General features: G+C 45.8%; 1 protein-coding gene and 1 pseudogene across 10 annotated transcripts in view; both read left to right on the top strand.

Moving 5' to 3' along the window:
- The first annotated feature begins 4,933 nt into the window (after positions 1 to 4,933).
- Positions 4,934 to 15,274, top strand: part of RMND5B (required for meiotic nuclear division 5 homolog B (S. cerevisiae)) — a 17,839-nt gene continuing 7,498 nt past the window's right edge. For 2 of the 10 annotated variants that reach the window (XM_010846516.1, XM_010846514.1), the window contains exons 1-4: positions 4,936 to 5,621; positions 5,777 to 5,897; positions 10,101 to 10,264; positions 13,499 to 13,550. In XM_010846516.1, the coding sequence (XP_010844818.1) occupies positions 13,515 to 13,550 (36 nt within the window). In that variant the 5' untranslated portion in view covers positions 4,936 to 5,621; positions 5,777 to 5,897; positions 10,101 to 10,264; positions 13,499 to 13,514. Of the gene's footprint in view, positions 5,622 to 5,776; positions 5,898 to 10,100; positions 10,265 to 13,384; positions 13,411 to 13,498; positions 13,551 to 15,274 lie in introns of those variants that run through there. The other 8 variants (XM_010846512.1, XM_010846510.1, XM_010846517.1 and 5 more) reach the window with 8 other exon arrangements.
- LOC104993317 lies at positions 10,271 to 11,537 on the top strand (annotated as a pseudogene).

Genomic DNA, 15,274 nt, shown 5'->3' with positions numbered 1-15,274 from the left:
AGGAAAAGAGAGGCAGGGGAAGAGATGATTAAAGTAAGAAAGATACACTAGCAGAAACTCGCCCGGCACAGGGAATTCCCTGGCGGTCCAATGGTTAGGACTCAGTGGTTTCGCTGCCAGGGCCCGGGTTTGTTCCCTGGTTGGGATCCCCAAACCAAGTGTGACCAAAAAAACAACAAACAACAAAAAAAACAACAAAAAAAACAAACTCCCACAGATCCCTGGGCCTTGCTGAGAGCTATCTGGCTCAGCCCTGAGCCAGGTCCTCTGCCTGGGAAGGGAAAGTAGGGACACCTGGGTTAGGCAGGTCTATTCTTCACAGGCCTTGATACTCATTTTACACACCCCACCCAATCAAGCTTTCTGGGTCAATGGTTCCTCGAAGGGCCCTCCAGAGCTCAGTGCTAGCCTGAAGCCTGGCTCACCCCATGGGCTGGAGCTGGTCAGGCTGGATACCCATGTGGTCCACAGTGGCTGGGGTCTACTTTTTGGTGTCCCAGCTCTGCAGAAGAGCTCCCCACCCAGCAATTAGGGAGCTGGGCCGGCCAGTACAGCCAGCAGGGAGTGGGTGGGCGGTACCAAAACTTGGCAGCTGTGCCAGAAACCAAGGCCAGGCCCAAATGTAGGGGGAGGGCGCAAGAGAGCTGAAGCTGGGGCGTCTCAGAGGGAACCAGATCCTGTTAGCTCATCGCTGCCAGGAAAACCAGTTCCCTGTCCCCAAGCCGGCTGGGCAGCTCTGGGGCCAGCTGATCACAGGTGCCACTGTAGTGGTTACACCTTGGGGCAGACCCTCCATCCTGCCCCCAGTGGATCTCTCAGCGCCCCAGCTGTCCTCCGACCCCCTCCCCCAGCAGACTAGGCCCAAGAGCTGATTCTTTCCAGAACTGAGACTAGCTCCCTGCACTTGTCTCCCTGCCTTTGGTCCCTCTTGTTCTCAACTCGATAGAGTGTGTCCTCCAGTGGCTCCTTGGGTCCCTTAGCCTATCACTTGAGGCTTCTGACAGTCTTGCCTCCAGGGTCACTGATGGTGGTACCCCTCCTAATCCCAACAGCCCTCTGGGCCCTTGTTCTCCAGGCAGACTCCCCCCGACCATGATGCTCAGATTTTCCCTCCTTAGGGAAGCCTTCCCTGAACTCACACCCTGTCCAGGCAATTCCTTGCTCCCTATGCCCGCAGCCCCTGTTTCCCTCCACCAGCTCTGTCTGTTCCTTTGGAATGGTCAGTTTGCCTCTGTTTTCCACTGGGCTGTGGACATGGCTGGAGCAGGGCCACATCTTCTGTTTTCATCCCCAGAGCCTGCTGTGGTTCCAGCCCAGAAAGCAATGGGGGGCGGGGAGGGGACGTGGCTTTGGAGTCGAGAGACTAGACCCCTTCCCTGACTGGCATGGGTTCAAGCTAGAGGTGGTAGGGGGAGGTGGCAAAGGCTCAAATGCCAAGCGTTCATTCACCTTTTATGCCACCTGGTCAAACCAGGTCTGTGCCAAGCACCACCATTCACTGCACAGTGAAGCATTGAGTGCCTCCTTCGGGGAGGAAGCTGAGGTGGTCAAGGCCTTTGCCCCTATGGTCGTTTCCAGTGGGTGAGGGAAGGAGACAACACATACGGGTCCATAGTAGTGACTGGGCCAGAAGAGTGCCAGCATTTCAGAGGTGGGGACAGCAAAGGCACCTGCACAGTGGTGGGCAAGCCAGCAGAGCACGCAGAAGGCAGAGGGAGTCCATCTGGGGGACTGAGAGTAGATTTCTTTGAAACTGGTTGGCTGTGGGTATTAGGGAAACATTTCCCAAAGAGGGTATAGACCCTACAGTGACTATTCAGATTGCAATAATCCACCATTCTAGTAGGTGGGGGCTTAGCCGTCTATATTGGGTTCAGAAAAAAATAACGTGCTATTTCTTGTAGAAAAAAACAAAAAATATGAAATAATGCAGCAAAAACAAAAAGTGAAATATGTTATGAGAGGTGAAGTTTGAACGACAGGAGTTCAGAGGAGAACTGGCTCACTTATCACTCCAGGTGGTGGGGTGGGGCGAGGGGACAAAGGTTGACCAAACTCTGGGCAGGCACTTCCAAGCTTTCTGACTGCACCTTCTGACTGTGTGCTTCCTTGTGCAGCCAGTTCTAGCAAGAATCCTGCTAAGTTAGGTTAGCCAGAGTCTCCCATCTTCTATGTCTGAACACCCTCCATATTCTAATCCGGTTCCTCCACCTGTAGCATCTCCCACATTATGTCTGGTCACTCCGGCCTGCCTTCACTGAGAATTCTCTGCAGTCATTTAGCCAGTTCCCCCTGCCCCCTGAGGTTTCCTCTTAGTAATTTTTCATCCACTGACCTCCACCCTGCACCTTGGCCATGAAATATACTTTTCCTTGTATTTGGAATTGAGGCCACTCTCTGACCCTTACATAAAATCCCATTCCAGTAGCCTCCACTGAATAAAGTCTTCCTTACCACTCTAACACACGTCATGGCAATTTTTTTTCTTTTTTCTTTAACAGAGGCAAGCTTCCCTGAGGAGGAGAAGTTGCTGCGGGTGGGGTAGGATATTTCCTGTGGAGTAGGGTGGGATGAGGGCATTCCAGGGTGGGCCTGGATTTCATCATGGGGAAGTGTGGGGCAGGTCTGCAGAGGGTCTTGTCTGGAAAAGGATGAGAGGAGGCAAGACAGATACTGGGCAGCCTGGCAAGCTGGCACAGAACTTCATGTCCTGTGACTGTGGGTGGATCCCTCAGGCAGCCAAGGGACAGGGCCAGAATGGGGACCAACTTTGTGTGTGTATGACCTGTGCAGTCACCAAGGCCTCACACTCAGAAGGGCCCTAGGCTTGGCGCAGTGCTCTACTGTCACAATCTGGGACTTAATGATGTTTGAACAAGGGGCGTCACATTTTCATTTTGTTCTGGGGCCTGCAAATGACACAGCTGCTTCTGGCCTGAACCAAAGCTTTGCAAGGAAGGGCAGGGACAGGGAGAAACAGGAGACTGGTTGGGAGCCACCTGAAGGGTGGAAGGAAGAACAGGGCCTGAGCAGGCAACTTGAGCTCCATAGGCTGAGCACTGATGCTCCCAGGTTCTGCAGAGAGCAGGCAGTGGTGATCCCACCTGCTGTTGCCCCCTATCCCATCAGCTATCAGGGGATGGTTCATCTTTTTCTAGCCTGGCGTTCCTGGACACACTGTGGGAGGCATGGAAGACTGTGTTTTCAGGACAGAATTCCAAGGCTTGTTCTGCCAAGGACCAACCTTTCTTTCTTCCTAAAGATTTATCTGGTGTGCTTTTTGTGTAGTGGTCTCCCTGCTCCCTGCCATTTTAAAAGTATAATTTATATAGAGAAAAATTCAATGTTTTGACAATACAGAATTGTACAACCAGCCCTAAGCCAAGATACAATATGGTTTCATCATCCTCCCAAATTCCACCGCCCCCCTCCCCGTCCCTCTGTCCTTCTGTTCCACCCTCAGGCAACCAGTGATCCGCTTTCTCAATAACATTGTGTTTGTGTGTGTGTGTGAGCAGTGTTTAATCCCGATTTCAAAGTAGTGAGTAAAACAATATGCAAGGGTGAGTGCATGCTCAGTCTCTTCAAACTCTTTATGACCCCACCAGGCTCCTCTGTCCATGGGATTCTCCAGGCAAGAATACTGGAGTGGGTTGCCATGTCCTCCTCCAGGGGATCTTCCTGACCAGGGATCAAACCCGCATTTCCTGTGTCTCTTGCATTACAGGTGGATTCTTTACCCACTGAGCCACCTGGGAAGCCCCAAACAATATGACATTGGTGTAAAAATAAAACTATACCTCAGTGGAAAGAATGAAGAACTAGAAATAGACTTCATTTTGAAGAAAAACCTTGGTATTATGGTAATGGGCTTCCAAAATGAGAAGGGAGGGCAGGATTATTTTATAAGCAGTTCTGGGATAACTAGACAGAACTGTGGGGAAAAATGTCATACTTTGCACCATCCCCTGCAAAATAAAATAGAATTACATTTTAAAAATAAAATCCTAGGAAACTAGCAAAAGGTGAAGCAGACTGTTAATGAGTTAGTGGAGAACAGCTAAGTTTTTCTGCTTTGAAGCAGCCACACTCCAATAAAACGAAATGAAATAAAATCACACAGTCCCAATGAGGAAAGGCTGACAAAATTAGCTAGGTAAGAAAACATGTTGTGCCCTGAAAAGTGACAAAACCATCATGACAGGTGAAGGAGCATGACATGTGAGCTGGGCATTCTGAGTTTTGCTCACACCCAAGTGTGGCTGAGAAGCAGGTTCCTCCAAAGTGGGGAAGCCTGGGGCATGTGTTTGCGAAAGCCTGTGAGGTCCTGCTGGAGTGAACTCAGCTTCAGATCAGTGGCCCCAGGCAAGGTTCACTCAACCCTCCGACCCCCACAACTCCCACCTGGGCCAGGACCACCCAGACTCCCGGTGCAGACAAGCTTCTCTGGGATGCTCAGACAACTCTGTAGGTTCCTGGAGGGGCTGTTGACCGCCCTCTTCCCTGCAAGTTTCATCAGGTTTGAAGCCGAGGTTTCCTCATTCATAAACAGAGGATACTGGCTACTTTAGACTATTTCTGAGCACCTCCAGTGTTCCAAGCACAGGATGTTGAGGATACAACAGCGAATGATACCAAGTGCTGGCCCCAATGGAGCTTTTATTCTGAAAGGAAGGGTGGGGAGAGTTAGGGGCAGGAAACCAGAATAAACAAATAAACGCTCAAGACAATTTAAAAGTCAAAGATTATAAAGAAAACAGGACTGGATTGTGCAAGAGCTATACAGAAAACAAACCAAGATTGTGCAAGGTGTTCTGTTGGGATGGGGAAGAGGTACTGGCCCTAAAAGGAAGCAGGAAGAGACCTTTTCGGGATGTTTCTATTCCAAGTCCCCGAAGCCGTTGGAGGGGGTGGGGCGGGAGGGCCTTCTCTACCCCTTCCCTGCAAAGCAAGTGTGCCTGGGAGGATTGTGAATTCAGTCCTTAGGGTCACCGCCGACTCTCTCCTCCTTCGTCTTACCCTTCCGCCTCAGGGCGGTTGTGCAACCCCTGTCTCTTCTCCATTCTGCAAAGAGAGCGACCAATGGAGGGCAGCAGAGCAGGGCTGAGTACCTCACAGCTGAATATAATTGCCCAGTGTCAGGCGCCATCGCGGGGAAAGCCGAACTGTTGGACCTTACGTGCACTGTATTGTGTGCTATTGTCTTTACTTTGAATGAGAGTGGAGGGCGAGGAGCTGGGGCGGCACAGTCGTTTCTGGTCTAGAGCTTCTTACTGCTGAGCCGTCCCGCGTAGCCTTGCTGGCCAGCGAGTGGGTTGCTCCGACTCCTTCCCGCACACGTGGAAAGTCGGGGCCCAGCCGGCAGCGTCGGCGGCTGGGGCCCCTTCCCCTCGGGCTGCCCAGGGGAGCCCCGTCACAGCCGCAGCAAACATCTAAGGTGCAATTTCTAGCCGCCGCCCGGATCCTGTGGCCGACTTCACTCTTAGTGCGCGGAAGGGGGAGGCTCGGCCACCCCTCCGCGAAGCCGTGAGTGGGCGAGTCCGGAGCGGCTGAGCAACTGCCGTGGCTTCCGGTTCCGTTGACAGCTGCACCGAAAACCAGAGACCCGGCTGCAGGAGCAGGTGAGAGCCCGCTGGCCTCCCGCCTGGGAGGTGCGGCTCAAGGGCGTGGCGCGGTGGGCGGTTGCTCCGGCAGGCTCCCAGTCCCAGGCTCTCCTTCCAAGCTTCGGGACTAAGCACCCTTCTCCAGTCCTCCCTCGGGTTTGTTTTCTCCGCAGATCTCGGCCCGGGCAGGGAGTTGGACCCTTGCATTCTCAGAGAAATTTGAGAAGCCGCCCCTACTGGGGAAGTCGCTCGAACCGACACGTCCCATCCAATCGCGACCCGGCCGAGTTGGAGGTAACCTGTCATAGGGAGATGATCTGGGAGAAGTGTTCTAGGCAGTGGGAAAAACCCGGAGGTGGAAATAAGCTGATGTTCGAGAAACAGAAAACTAGTGTGATTGGAATATGGCCATTGAGAGGGACAGTGGTAGGAGATGAGGTTGGAGAGGTGGTTTGGAGTCACAGAGAACCTTGTAGACCATAAAAACAAGGGTGGTTTTTAAGTATGTGTAAATCTATTTTTTTTTTTTTAATTCTGTATCTTTTTGTTGTGCTGGGTTTTTGTTGCTGCTCATGGGCTTCCTCTAGTTGGAGCAAGCAGAGGCTACTTTTCATTGTGGTGCACAGGTTTCTCATTGCAAAGACTTCTCTTGTAGAGCCTGAGCTCTAGGCATGCAGGCTTCATTAGCTGGGGCACACAGGCTCAGTTGTGGCACATGGGCTTCAGTTGCTCCACAGCATGTGGAATCTTCCCAGACCAGGGAACCCTGCATTGGCAGGTGGATTCTTATCCACTGTACGTACCCCCAGGAAAGCACACTCTATTGGGTTTTAAGCAGAGGAGTGATGTATAAGGTGAAGAATGGATAGAGGTGGGGGGTGTAAAAGGTTAAGTGTTGGGCCAGCAGAGGCTGTTCAGTTCTGTGTCAAGCAAAGGGGACTTTCTGTGATTTGCACAAACTTCTCTCCTTACCTGCTCACCCCAGAAGGTGCCCCTCTTGTGTTAGGATACTGAAGACTGAGGACAAGACCCCTGTGCACACGCCTTGGTGGGGATTTCATTATTTCACTCATGTCTCTTCCTGCCCAACCAGGACAAGTTTGAGTTCCGGTCCCCTGATTAGGAAGTGCATGTACCCACTGTGGACCAGGCCATAGGCCTGGGGAGAGAAGATGAGATTGGACTCCATCCCTGAGCAGCTCACAGTCTAGTGTGGGGAGACAGACATGTGAATGGGCAGTTACTGTGCTGAAGTGCTGAGAACTCAGATGTCTGTGGTATGGGGCACCCTTGATAGAGGTTTGGTTTGTGAAGCAGGGGAAGAGGCAGGGAGATTTCATTGAGGGCTTCATGGGGGAGCTGATGATTAAATGTCATCTTGTGTTCTTGCAGAGAACACTCTAGACATAGGAAGAGTGGCACTCTAGACATAGGAACAGCTCATGCAGAGGAAGTGAGTGAATGTACAATTGCAAAGGCCTTCTGTGTCAAACCATGGCAGTGATGAGTAAAGGGTGACAGGATCTGACGTGTTGTTTTGGGGTGATCACCCTGGTAGATAATTTCTGTCCATGTGAGACCTTGGGGAGGAGGGCTTAGGACAATGGAAGTGAAATTCCCTGGATTAATCCTGAAGACAGACTCCCACTCATCCATCCTTGTTCTGGTGAAGATGACCAACTGTGACTAAGACAAAGTGGCTTACCCTGGACACACTGAATTGGCCTCTTGGGCTTTTCAGATGGAATACCTGCAGGCAGTTCTATTTTCCCATCTCGTTCATTAAAAAATTTTTCTTGAGGTAATCACACTTGTCAGTTCATGGTACGTTAACTGGTCCACACAAGCCATTTTTCTCCTTGGTATTTGTTTACATATTTCCCTTTTATCCCTATTCCTCCCGCCATTCCCTTCACCTCCACCCTGACTGCAGAGAGCCACTCTCTTATGTGTTTGGTATATACCCTTTTATTTGCGTGTGTCCTTGGTTGTATACCTATATTTTAAAAGTGCATAAATGGTATTCTGCCTGGACTTAATTTTGTTTCTTTTTTTCCTTCAGTACCATGTTTTGGGATCTTACTGACGTTGCTGTGGTTTCTCAGTGCTACCCCAGGTTCCACAGATGCATCTCCCAGATTTTACTTCCTTGACTTACAACTTCCTCTAGGCTCCTGAGTTGTCTCAAGCTCCCTGCCACAACACCCAGCACTGGGATAAAAATTCCATCTCCTTCCTCAGCTTTTTAATTCAGTTTCAAGTTGCTGACTTGGGCTTCCCTTTAATAATCCTGGAGAAGGAAATGGCAACCCACTCCAGTATTCTTGCCTGGAGAATCCCATGGAGGGAGGAGCCTGGTAGGCTACAATCCACAGGTCGCAAAGAGTCAGACACAACTGAGCTACTTAACTAACTTTAATAATCCTGGTATTAGTTGATGTCTGACAGGGTCATACTCTTTGACGTTGGTGAGGTCCTAACCTTTCTTGAGCTGTGTTTATTTTTGGTAAATTGTGATTCTGGTTCCCAGACACTTTTGGCAAATACTCTTTTGTACTGCCATCTTTCCTAGTTGATCATCTCATAGGCTGTGAGGTTACTTTCCTGTTTATTGTCATCATGAATCGTTGCTATATACTCATTCCAACCACAAATATTGGCTGTGTTCCTTTCCTGGTGAGATGGTGGCCTGTTAAGCTGGTCCAGAGGACTGTGATGCAGAGTGCTTCAGAGAGGGGCTCTGGAGCCAGACTGCCCAGCTTTAGTTCGAAACCCTCTACTTTGCAGCAATGTGACCTTGAGCAGTTTACTTAATCTGAATTTCATTTTGTGTTCTGTAAAGTGGGTCTCATAATTGTGCCTGCCTCATAGTGCAGTTGTAAGAATTAAGTAAATTAGTTAATTATGCCAAGTCATTAGAGTAGTTCCTATCACATAATAAGCCCCTATGAAATATTAACTATTAATAGTAATAATTATAGTATATTATTTCCAACAGGTATCCCTGTTATATTTCGCTTGTAATGGTTCATATCCAGTTATAGGGTATTTCTTCAGGGAGCATGAAAAGGGGGGCATGTTTTCTAGACATGGTGATGAACAAATTCTAGTGTGATAGTGTCAGCCATATGGAGGGAGGACATGAATACCTCTCAAGGCCCTGCGTACCACTTCACCATCACTCATCACCCGTTTGATAAGGAGACACTGGCTTCAGGTTCAGCTGAGGTGATGGGGCCAGAACTAACAGTGCTGGTGGGAATGGAAGAGGGTCTGGTAAAACTGGGAGAATCCCAATGGTCACTTTGGACACAGAACTCTCTTTGTGGTGTTACTCCGTACCCTTCTTTGAGAGAGAGAACAACTGGCTAGATCTGATCATTTGAGAGGTGCATTTGATAGAACCCTCTCACTTTTTTGAGGGGAGAGCTTCCCTGGTGGCCCAGACAGTAAAGAATCTGCCTGCAATGTGAGAGACCTGGGTTCAATCCCTGGGTTGGGAAGATCCCCTGGAAAAGGGAACGGCTACCCACTCCAGTATTCTGGCCTGGAGAATTCCGTGGACAGAGGGGCCTGGCAGGCTGCAGTCCATGGGGTTGCAAAGAGTTGAACACAACTGAATGACTTTCACTTTAAATCCTGTAGATGGAGGGACGAGGAGTGAAATCAACTCTGTCACTAACATTTTAAGGATTGTCTGTGTGTTCAGTGTCACAGGCTGCTCTGAAAGGGAAGGGAGCAGTGGCCCAGTGTTGAAGGGATTTAGCAGTGGGACCTCAGTGGGAGGAAAGGTAGAACAAGAAAAGGCAACTCTCTTTCAGTGGTATAATGAGAAGGAAAGTTGTGTTACAATAAGAGATTTTCTAGTCTAGTGGGGGAGGCAGGCCCTCAAACAGATCATTACCCAGTGATCAAAACTGAAATAGAAGGATGCCAAGTGGGAGTGGAGAGAGCCAGGTGGGAGCAGGCTAGGGATAGTTGCAGAAGATGACCTCTGATGGCCCATTTTCTCCAGTAGTTGAGGAGGTGAAGGGTGATAGAGAGCATACCAAGGTGTGGAGCTGTGATGGAGTATAGATAGTATTGCCTACTGAGGGCTCTGCAAGGCCTGCTCTCCATTTTAATTAAAAAAAGAGATGAAGGGAATCCCCTGGTGGTACAGTGGTTAAGACTTCATGATTCCAGTACAGGGGTCATGGGTTTAATCCCTGGTCAGGGAACTAAGATCCCTGCATGCTGGGATCAGCCAAAAAAAAGGAAGAGAGATGGATGAAGATTCTGATGAAGAGTTGAAAACAATGAACACAGGAGTAATTTTCTTAACATGATTCAGAAGACCCCTGTCCTGTCTCCCTTCACCCTCCAGTGGGCACCCTGGCTGGGGGTTATGGAAGCTGTGTACGTATATGTTAGGCTGGGAATTTCTAAGCATTGAAATATGATATGGAAATGGTAAGGTGGGATCTGGAAGCCCTCTTCACTGCCCCTCTGACCCAGGTGGGGGCCTGACACAGTGGCTGCTATGGAGCAGTGTGCAAGTGTGGAGAGAGAGGTGGACAAGGTCCTGCAGAAGTTCCTGACCTATGGGCAGCACTGTGAACAGAGCCTGGAGGAGCTGCTGCACTATGTGGGCCAGCTACGGGCTGAGCTGGCCAGCACAGGTGGGTATCCCCTCATGAGAGTCCCACATCTGCCTCCCTAGGGGCCTAGGAGACCCCAAGGCTGCTTGATGACAGAGTTCTGGAAGGATGGTGGTTAGGGCATTGATAACATGGGTCCTTAGGACTCTTCAACAGGGGACAATGCAAGTCTCTGAACTATTTCAGAAAACTCAACAGAAATTGTTAATTTACCTGAGATCATTTACGTTTTCAATTTACTTTTCTATTTTGAATGTTTAAGACATTTTAAGATGTTTTCAAATTTACAGAAAAGTTCTAAGAACACTACAAAGTAAGCTGCAGATATTATACAGCTAAGTATGACCTAAGGTCAAGGGCATTCTCTTACGTAAGTTCAGTGTAATTATTAAAATCAAGAAGTTAAACAAGCCACTGACTAGTTTCTGGGAGGCAGGAGTAGAAGGTCTGCCAGTTGATGGTAATGGCAGGTGAGGAAATTAATGAGGACTATCCAGTAGAAATTCATGAATATTTATCAACCTTTGAGAATTCCATTGGTGGTGTGGATGAGATGCTGAAGAACAAGATGTCTGTTTCTAGAAATGAGATGTTGTAGAAGTTGGACCCACTTGAACAGGTAAAAGTGGATTTAGTTTCTGGCTTACACGTTAAATTCAGTGTTTGGGGTTTATTTGGCAACTCATGGAGTCAGTCGTAAGGAACATCCAGTAAAGCAGGAATTGGAGAGAATCAGAGTGTACATGAACAGAGTCAAAGAAATAACAGGCAAGAAAAAGGCTAGCAAGTTGGACAGCGGTGCAGCTTCAAGATTTGTAAAAAAAATACCCTCTGGGATCCAAAACCTAATAATGCATCCAAAGTTCCCAATAGAGGAAAAAGTAAAAATTAACCTTTCAGTTTTGATGTACACATATTAAAAAGTACATAATTTTTATTGTTTTCCACAAAATAGATGATGATTATGTGGTATTGTAAGGTTTAAATGTATCCTTTATTGAATTCATGTATAAAACTTTGCATTTTAAATTTGTAATGCTTAATACTTTTTTCCTCAGTAAGATTGTTACCTTTATTGGTTTTCTTATAGAACACTATGAGGTTTTTAACATTGTGGTATATATATATTTTTGAACTTTTATTTTGTATTGGGGTATAGCCGATTAACAGTGCTGCGACAGTTTCCTGTGCGCACTGAAGGGCGCAGCCATTCATGTGCACGTATCCATTCTCCCCAGGGCTCCCCTCCCGTCCAGGCTGCCACGTGGTACTGAGCAGAGTTCCATGTGCTGTACCGTAGGTCCTTGTTGGTTATGCTTTTTAAATATAGCAATGTATACATGTGTACCCCAAACAACATTGTGGTATATTTTGTATTTATAGTTCACTGTCTCTTGATCAGACTTATTTTATTAGGTCACTCTTTCAAGTGTCATTTTATAAGCAATTATGAAATTTAAGTTAAATGTTTTTTGTAAACATTTGTTTTTGATGAATAATGATTTTATGAAGTATGCTTAAGTTATAAATACATCTGTTTTCACTATATAGTTTTCACTATCTAGTATTAAGAAAGAAAGAATGAAATGTCCATTTTTTTCTGTGCAGTGATTTCATTGTGCTTTCACGATTTGCGGAAGTAATGCTTTTTGTGATATTTGAAGTATGAAAAGCAGGAATTGGAGAGAATCAGAGTGTACATGAACTTGAAGGTTATTCTTCAAGTCACGGCAGTTTGCACTTGTTTAGTCACTCAGTCGTGTTCGACCCTTTGCGACAACATGGACTGTGGCCCACCAGCCTCCTCTGTCCATGGAATTTTCCAGGCAAGGTTACTGGAGTGGGTTGCCATTTCCTTCTCCAACTTGGCCGCTGTGTCCCATTTAAAATAAAATATATTCTTGTTAAATTGAAATGGGAAATGAGGTTGTACATCGATGGCTGAATTTGACGTAATGGCTATACCCTATCAGTAAAGCTGTAAATGTGTGGGATGTGTTCTTTAGTTTTCTCTTTTGAGTAAATTTTCCCTTGAAATCAGGAAGGTAGGTTTTAGAAATCCTTAGAAATGGAGGGATTCATGAGTTTTTGGTCCTTATACATAGTGCCCATAATTCTTTTGGCCTCACTTTTTCAGATTTCTTCTTGTTTCTGAGGCTACAGCAAGTATGTACAATTATTTTGGAACAACTTTGTATGTTATATAATGCCACTACTTAAGCAGAGGAGAACTCCAAAGGAGAGTGCCTTGTGTTTATATTCTGATTTATTGTTCTGCAATATTTGTTACAGAGGATTCTAAATATTAAAACTGTTTTAATATCTAACTAAGCCCATGAATTTTAATTATATACCATTAATGCTTTCAGTCTTTTTTCTTTTTTTTTAACTTATTTATTTGGCTGCACTGGGTCTTAGTTTCAGCTTGTAGGACCTTTTTAGTTGTGGCATGTGGAATCTGGTTCCCTGACCAGGGATCAAACCCACACCCCCTGCATTAGGAGCTCAGTCTTAGCCACTGGACCACCAGGGAAGTCCCAATGCTTTCAGTCTTTGAGTTCACATCATTATGTATAGGAATGCCAAGGACAGTGAAGTACTTTAATTTTTGAAAAAGAAGTGTTAAATTTTCCCATGTGATTAATTCTCCATAAGTAACCTGGAATAAATGGATTTCTTGGTTTATGGTAGCAGATATGGGAAATGGTCTTCAATGTAATGAATTTTGTAAAGTGTATCGAACTCTTTCTGTGGCACATGAAAAGGAAGACACAGAAAGACAGTTGCAGATAGATGCATCTGATAGATGCAGAAAGTCTTCTGATGCAGATGTCAGACAGTTTTTGAAGTAGAACATTCATAGTTATTGCACTCCTTTTTTCACCTTCATCCCCTCTAAATTGTAGTTTTTAAAAAAGTAACTTCTTTATGAGAGAAGTAAACGTTAAGATAAAAAATTAAGTGAATATAGCTAATGAATATAGCTCATATTTCAATTTGCCATTACCCAGTAATTTTCATAAAGCATTTTATTTCCCGGTCCAGGCTCTGATCTAAGATCAAGCACTGCATGTAGTTTCTTGTGTCTAATCTTTAGTTTTTTAGTCTGGGATATTTCTACCACGTGCTTTTGTCTTTCAGGACATTGACATTTTGGGAACATTAAGGTCAGTGATTTTGCAGAATGTCTTTTGATTTGAATTTGTTTGCTCTTTCCTCATCTTTTTTTTTTTTTTTTTTTTGCATTTTGGGCAGGATTACTTCAGAACTGATGTGTTTCTCAGTGCATCACATCAGGAGGTACAAGGTATCAGCTTGTTCCATTATGGGTGATGTTAACTTTGATCACTTGGTTAAGATGGTGTCTGCCAGGTTCCTACACCCTAATAATGTTAATATTTCTGTCTGTAGAGTTAATAAGTAATTTGTGGGGAGATACTTTGAGACTATATACATTTGCTGTGCTTCTTCAGACTCTGCCTCATTGGTTTTCTCATCCCTTGACAATTCTTGCCTGAACAAATCATTACAGAGTTAGCTTCAACATAAGTGGTTTTTCCTGCTCTATCATTTCCTATACACTTGTTAGTAGGCATTTAATATAAGAAAGAAGCTTGCCCATCTTCCTTAAGTTCATGCTCATAAATTCTTATTTTATTCAATGGGTTACAATCCATTACTGTTACTATCAAGTTGTCTAAGATTTGACAAGAGGTAACCCCTATTTCCTATGTCCTTTTTTTTTGGATTGAGCTATAACTCATATTAAAATTTACCCTTTTAAAGTATACAATCTAGTGGATTTTAGTATATTTCCAGAATCATACATTCATTACCACTAATTAGAGAACATTTTCATCTCTCTCAAAAGAATCCCCCACCCATTAATAATCACTCTGTCAGGTTGGTTTATCTCTCTTCCTCAGTTCTTGTCTGTCACAATAAAAATTTGGAACAATGAACTAAAAGGTTTAAAACAACAAACAAGTTAAGAGCTCAGTTCAGCTCAAGCAGATAGATCTTTTATAAGACACTCACAAGACATGGGAGCAGGCCAACCCCAAAGGAGTTGTCCTCCCCTTGCCTCTTGGCTTCCTGTCGCCTCCTATTGGTTATGCCCTGTGCAGAATAGGGCTTACACCCACCAATAATCAACGAAAGGGAATGCAAATGGGCATATGCTCAAGGCCGATTGACAATTGGAAGTTCTATAACAGCAGGCCCTGGTGTTTATGACTTCCCATAATTCAGTCTGTTATAATCATATATACATATATATATATATATACACATTATAATATATATATATACACATGTTATAATATATATATATAGGGCTTCCCTGATAGTTCAGTTGGTAAAGAATCCGCCTGTGATGCAGGAGACCCCGGTTCGATTCCCGGCTCAGGAAAATCCACTGGAGAAGGGATAGGCTACCCACTCCAGTATTCTTGGGCTTCCCTTGTGGCTCAGCTGGTAAAGAATCTGCCTGCAATGAGGGAGACCTGGGTTCAATCCCTGGGTTGGGAAGATCCTTCAGCGTACGCTCAAGGCCGGTTGATGATTGCAAGTTATATAAAAGCAGGCTCTGTTGTTTATGTCTTCCCATAACTCACTCTGATAATAATCATATATACATACATACATATATATATGTTATAATCATATACATATATGTATAGACAGACTATTTCTGAACCCTAAATGGGCTCCTAGCTACCTAAGGTTACTTGGAGAAGCCCCTGTGGTTAGTTTATATCCACTGTGTGCCTGGGATGCATGTGCAGGAGTTGGAAACGTCTCTGTGGTTATTTTTGTGGCACATCTGTGAGCTCTCCTGGGTGTATCTGGGATGGAGTTTAGAGATCAGCTTGCATCCCTTTCAGCCAGGCCTCCCCTGGTTGCCCATGTTTAACTTCCTACCTTATAATTCCATTTCTGCTTCTCCAGCCCCTGGCAACCACTAACCTGCTTTCTGTGGACTGTTCTGGATACCTCATATAAGTGAAATCATGTAGTATTTGTCCTTTT

The sequence above is a fragment of the Bison bison genome, unplaced genomic scaffold, assembly GCF_000754665.1.
Source record: "Bison bison bison isolate TAMUID 2011002044 unplaced genomic scaffold, Bison_UMD1.0 scf7180017864238, whole genome shotgun sequence".
Taxonomy (NCBI): domain Eukaryota; kingdom Metazoa; phylum Chordata; class Mammalia; order Artiodactyla; family Bovidae; genus Bison; species Bison bison.
Note: the sequence above shows the minus strand (reverse complement) of the source record. Positions and strands in the feature narration are given on the sequence as shown.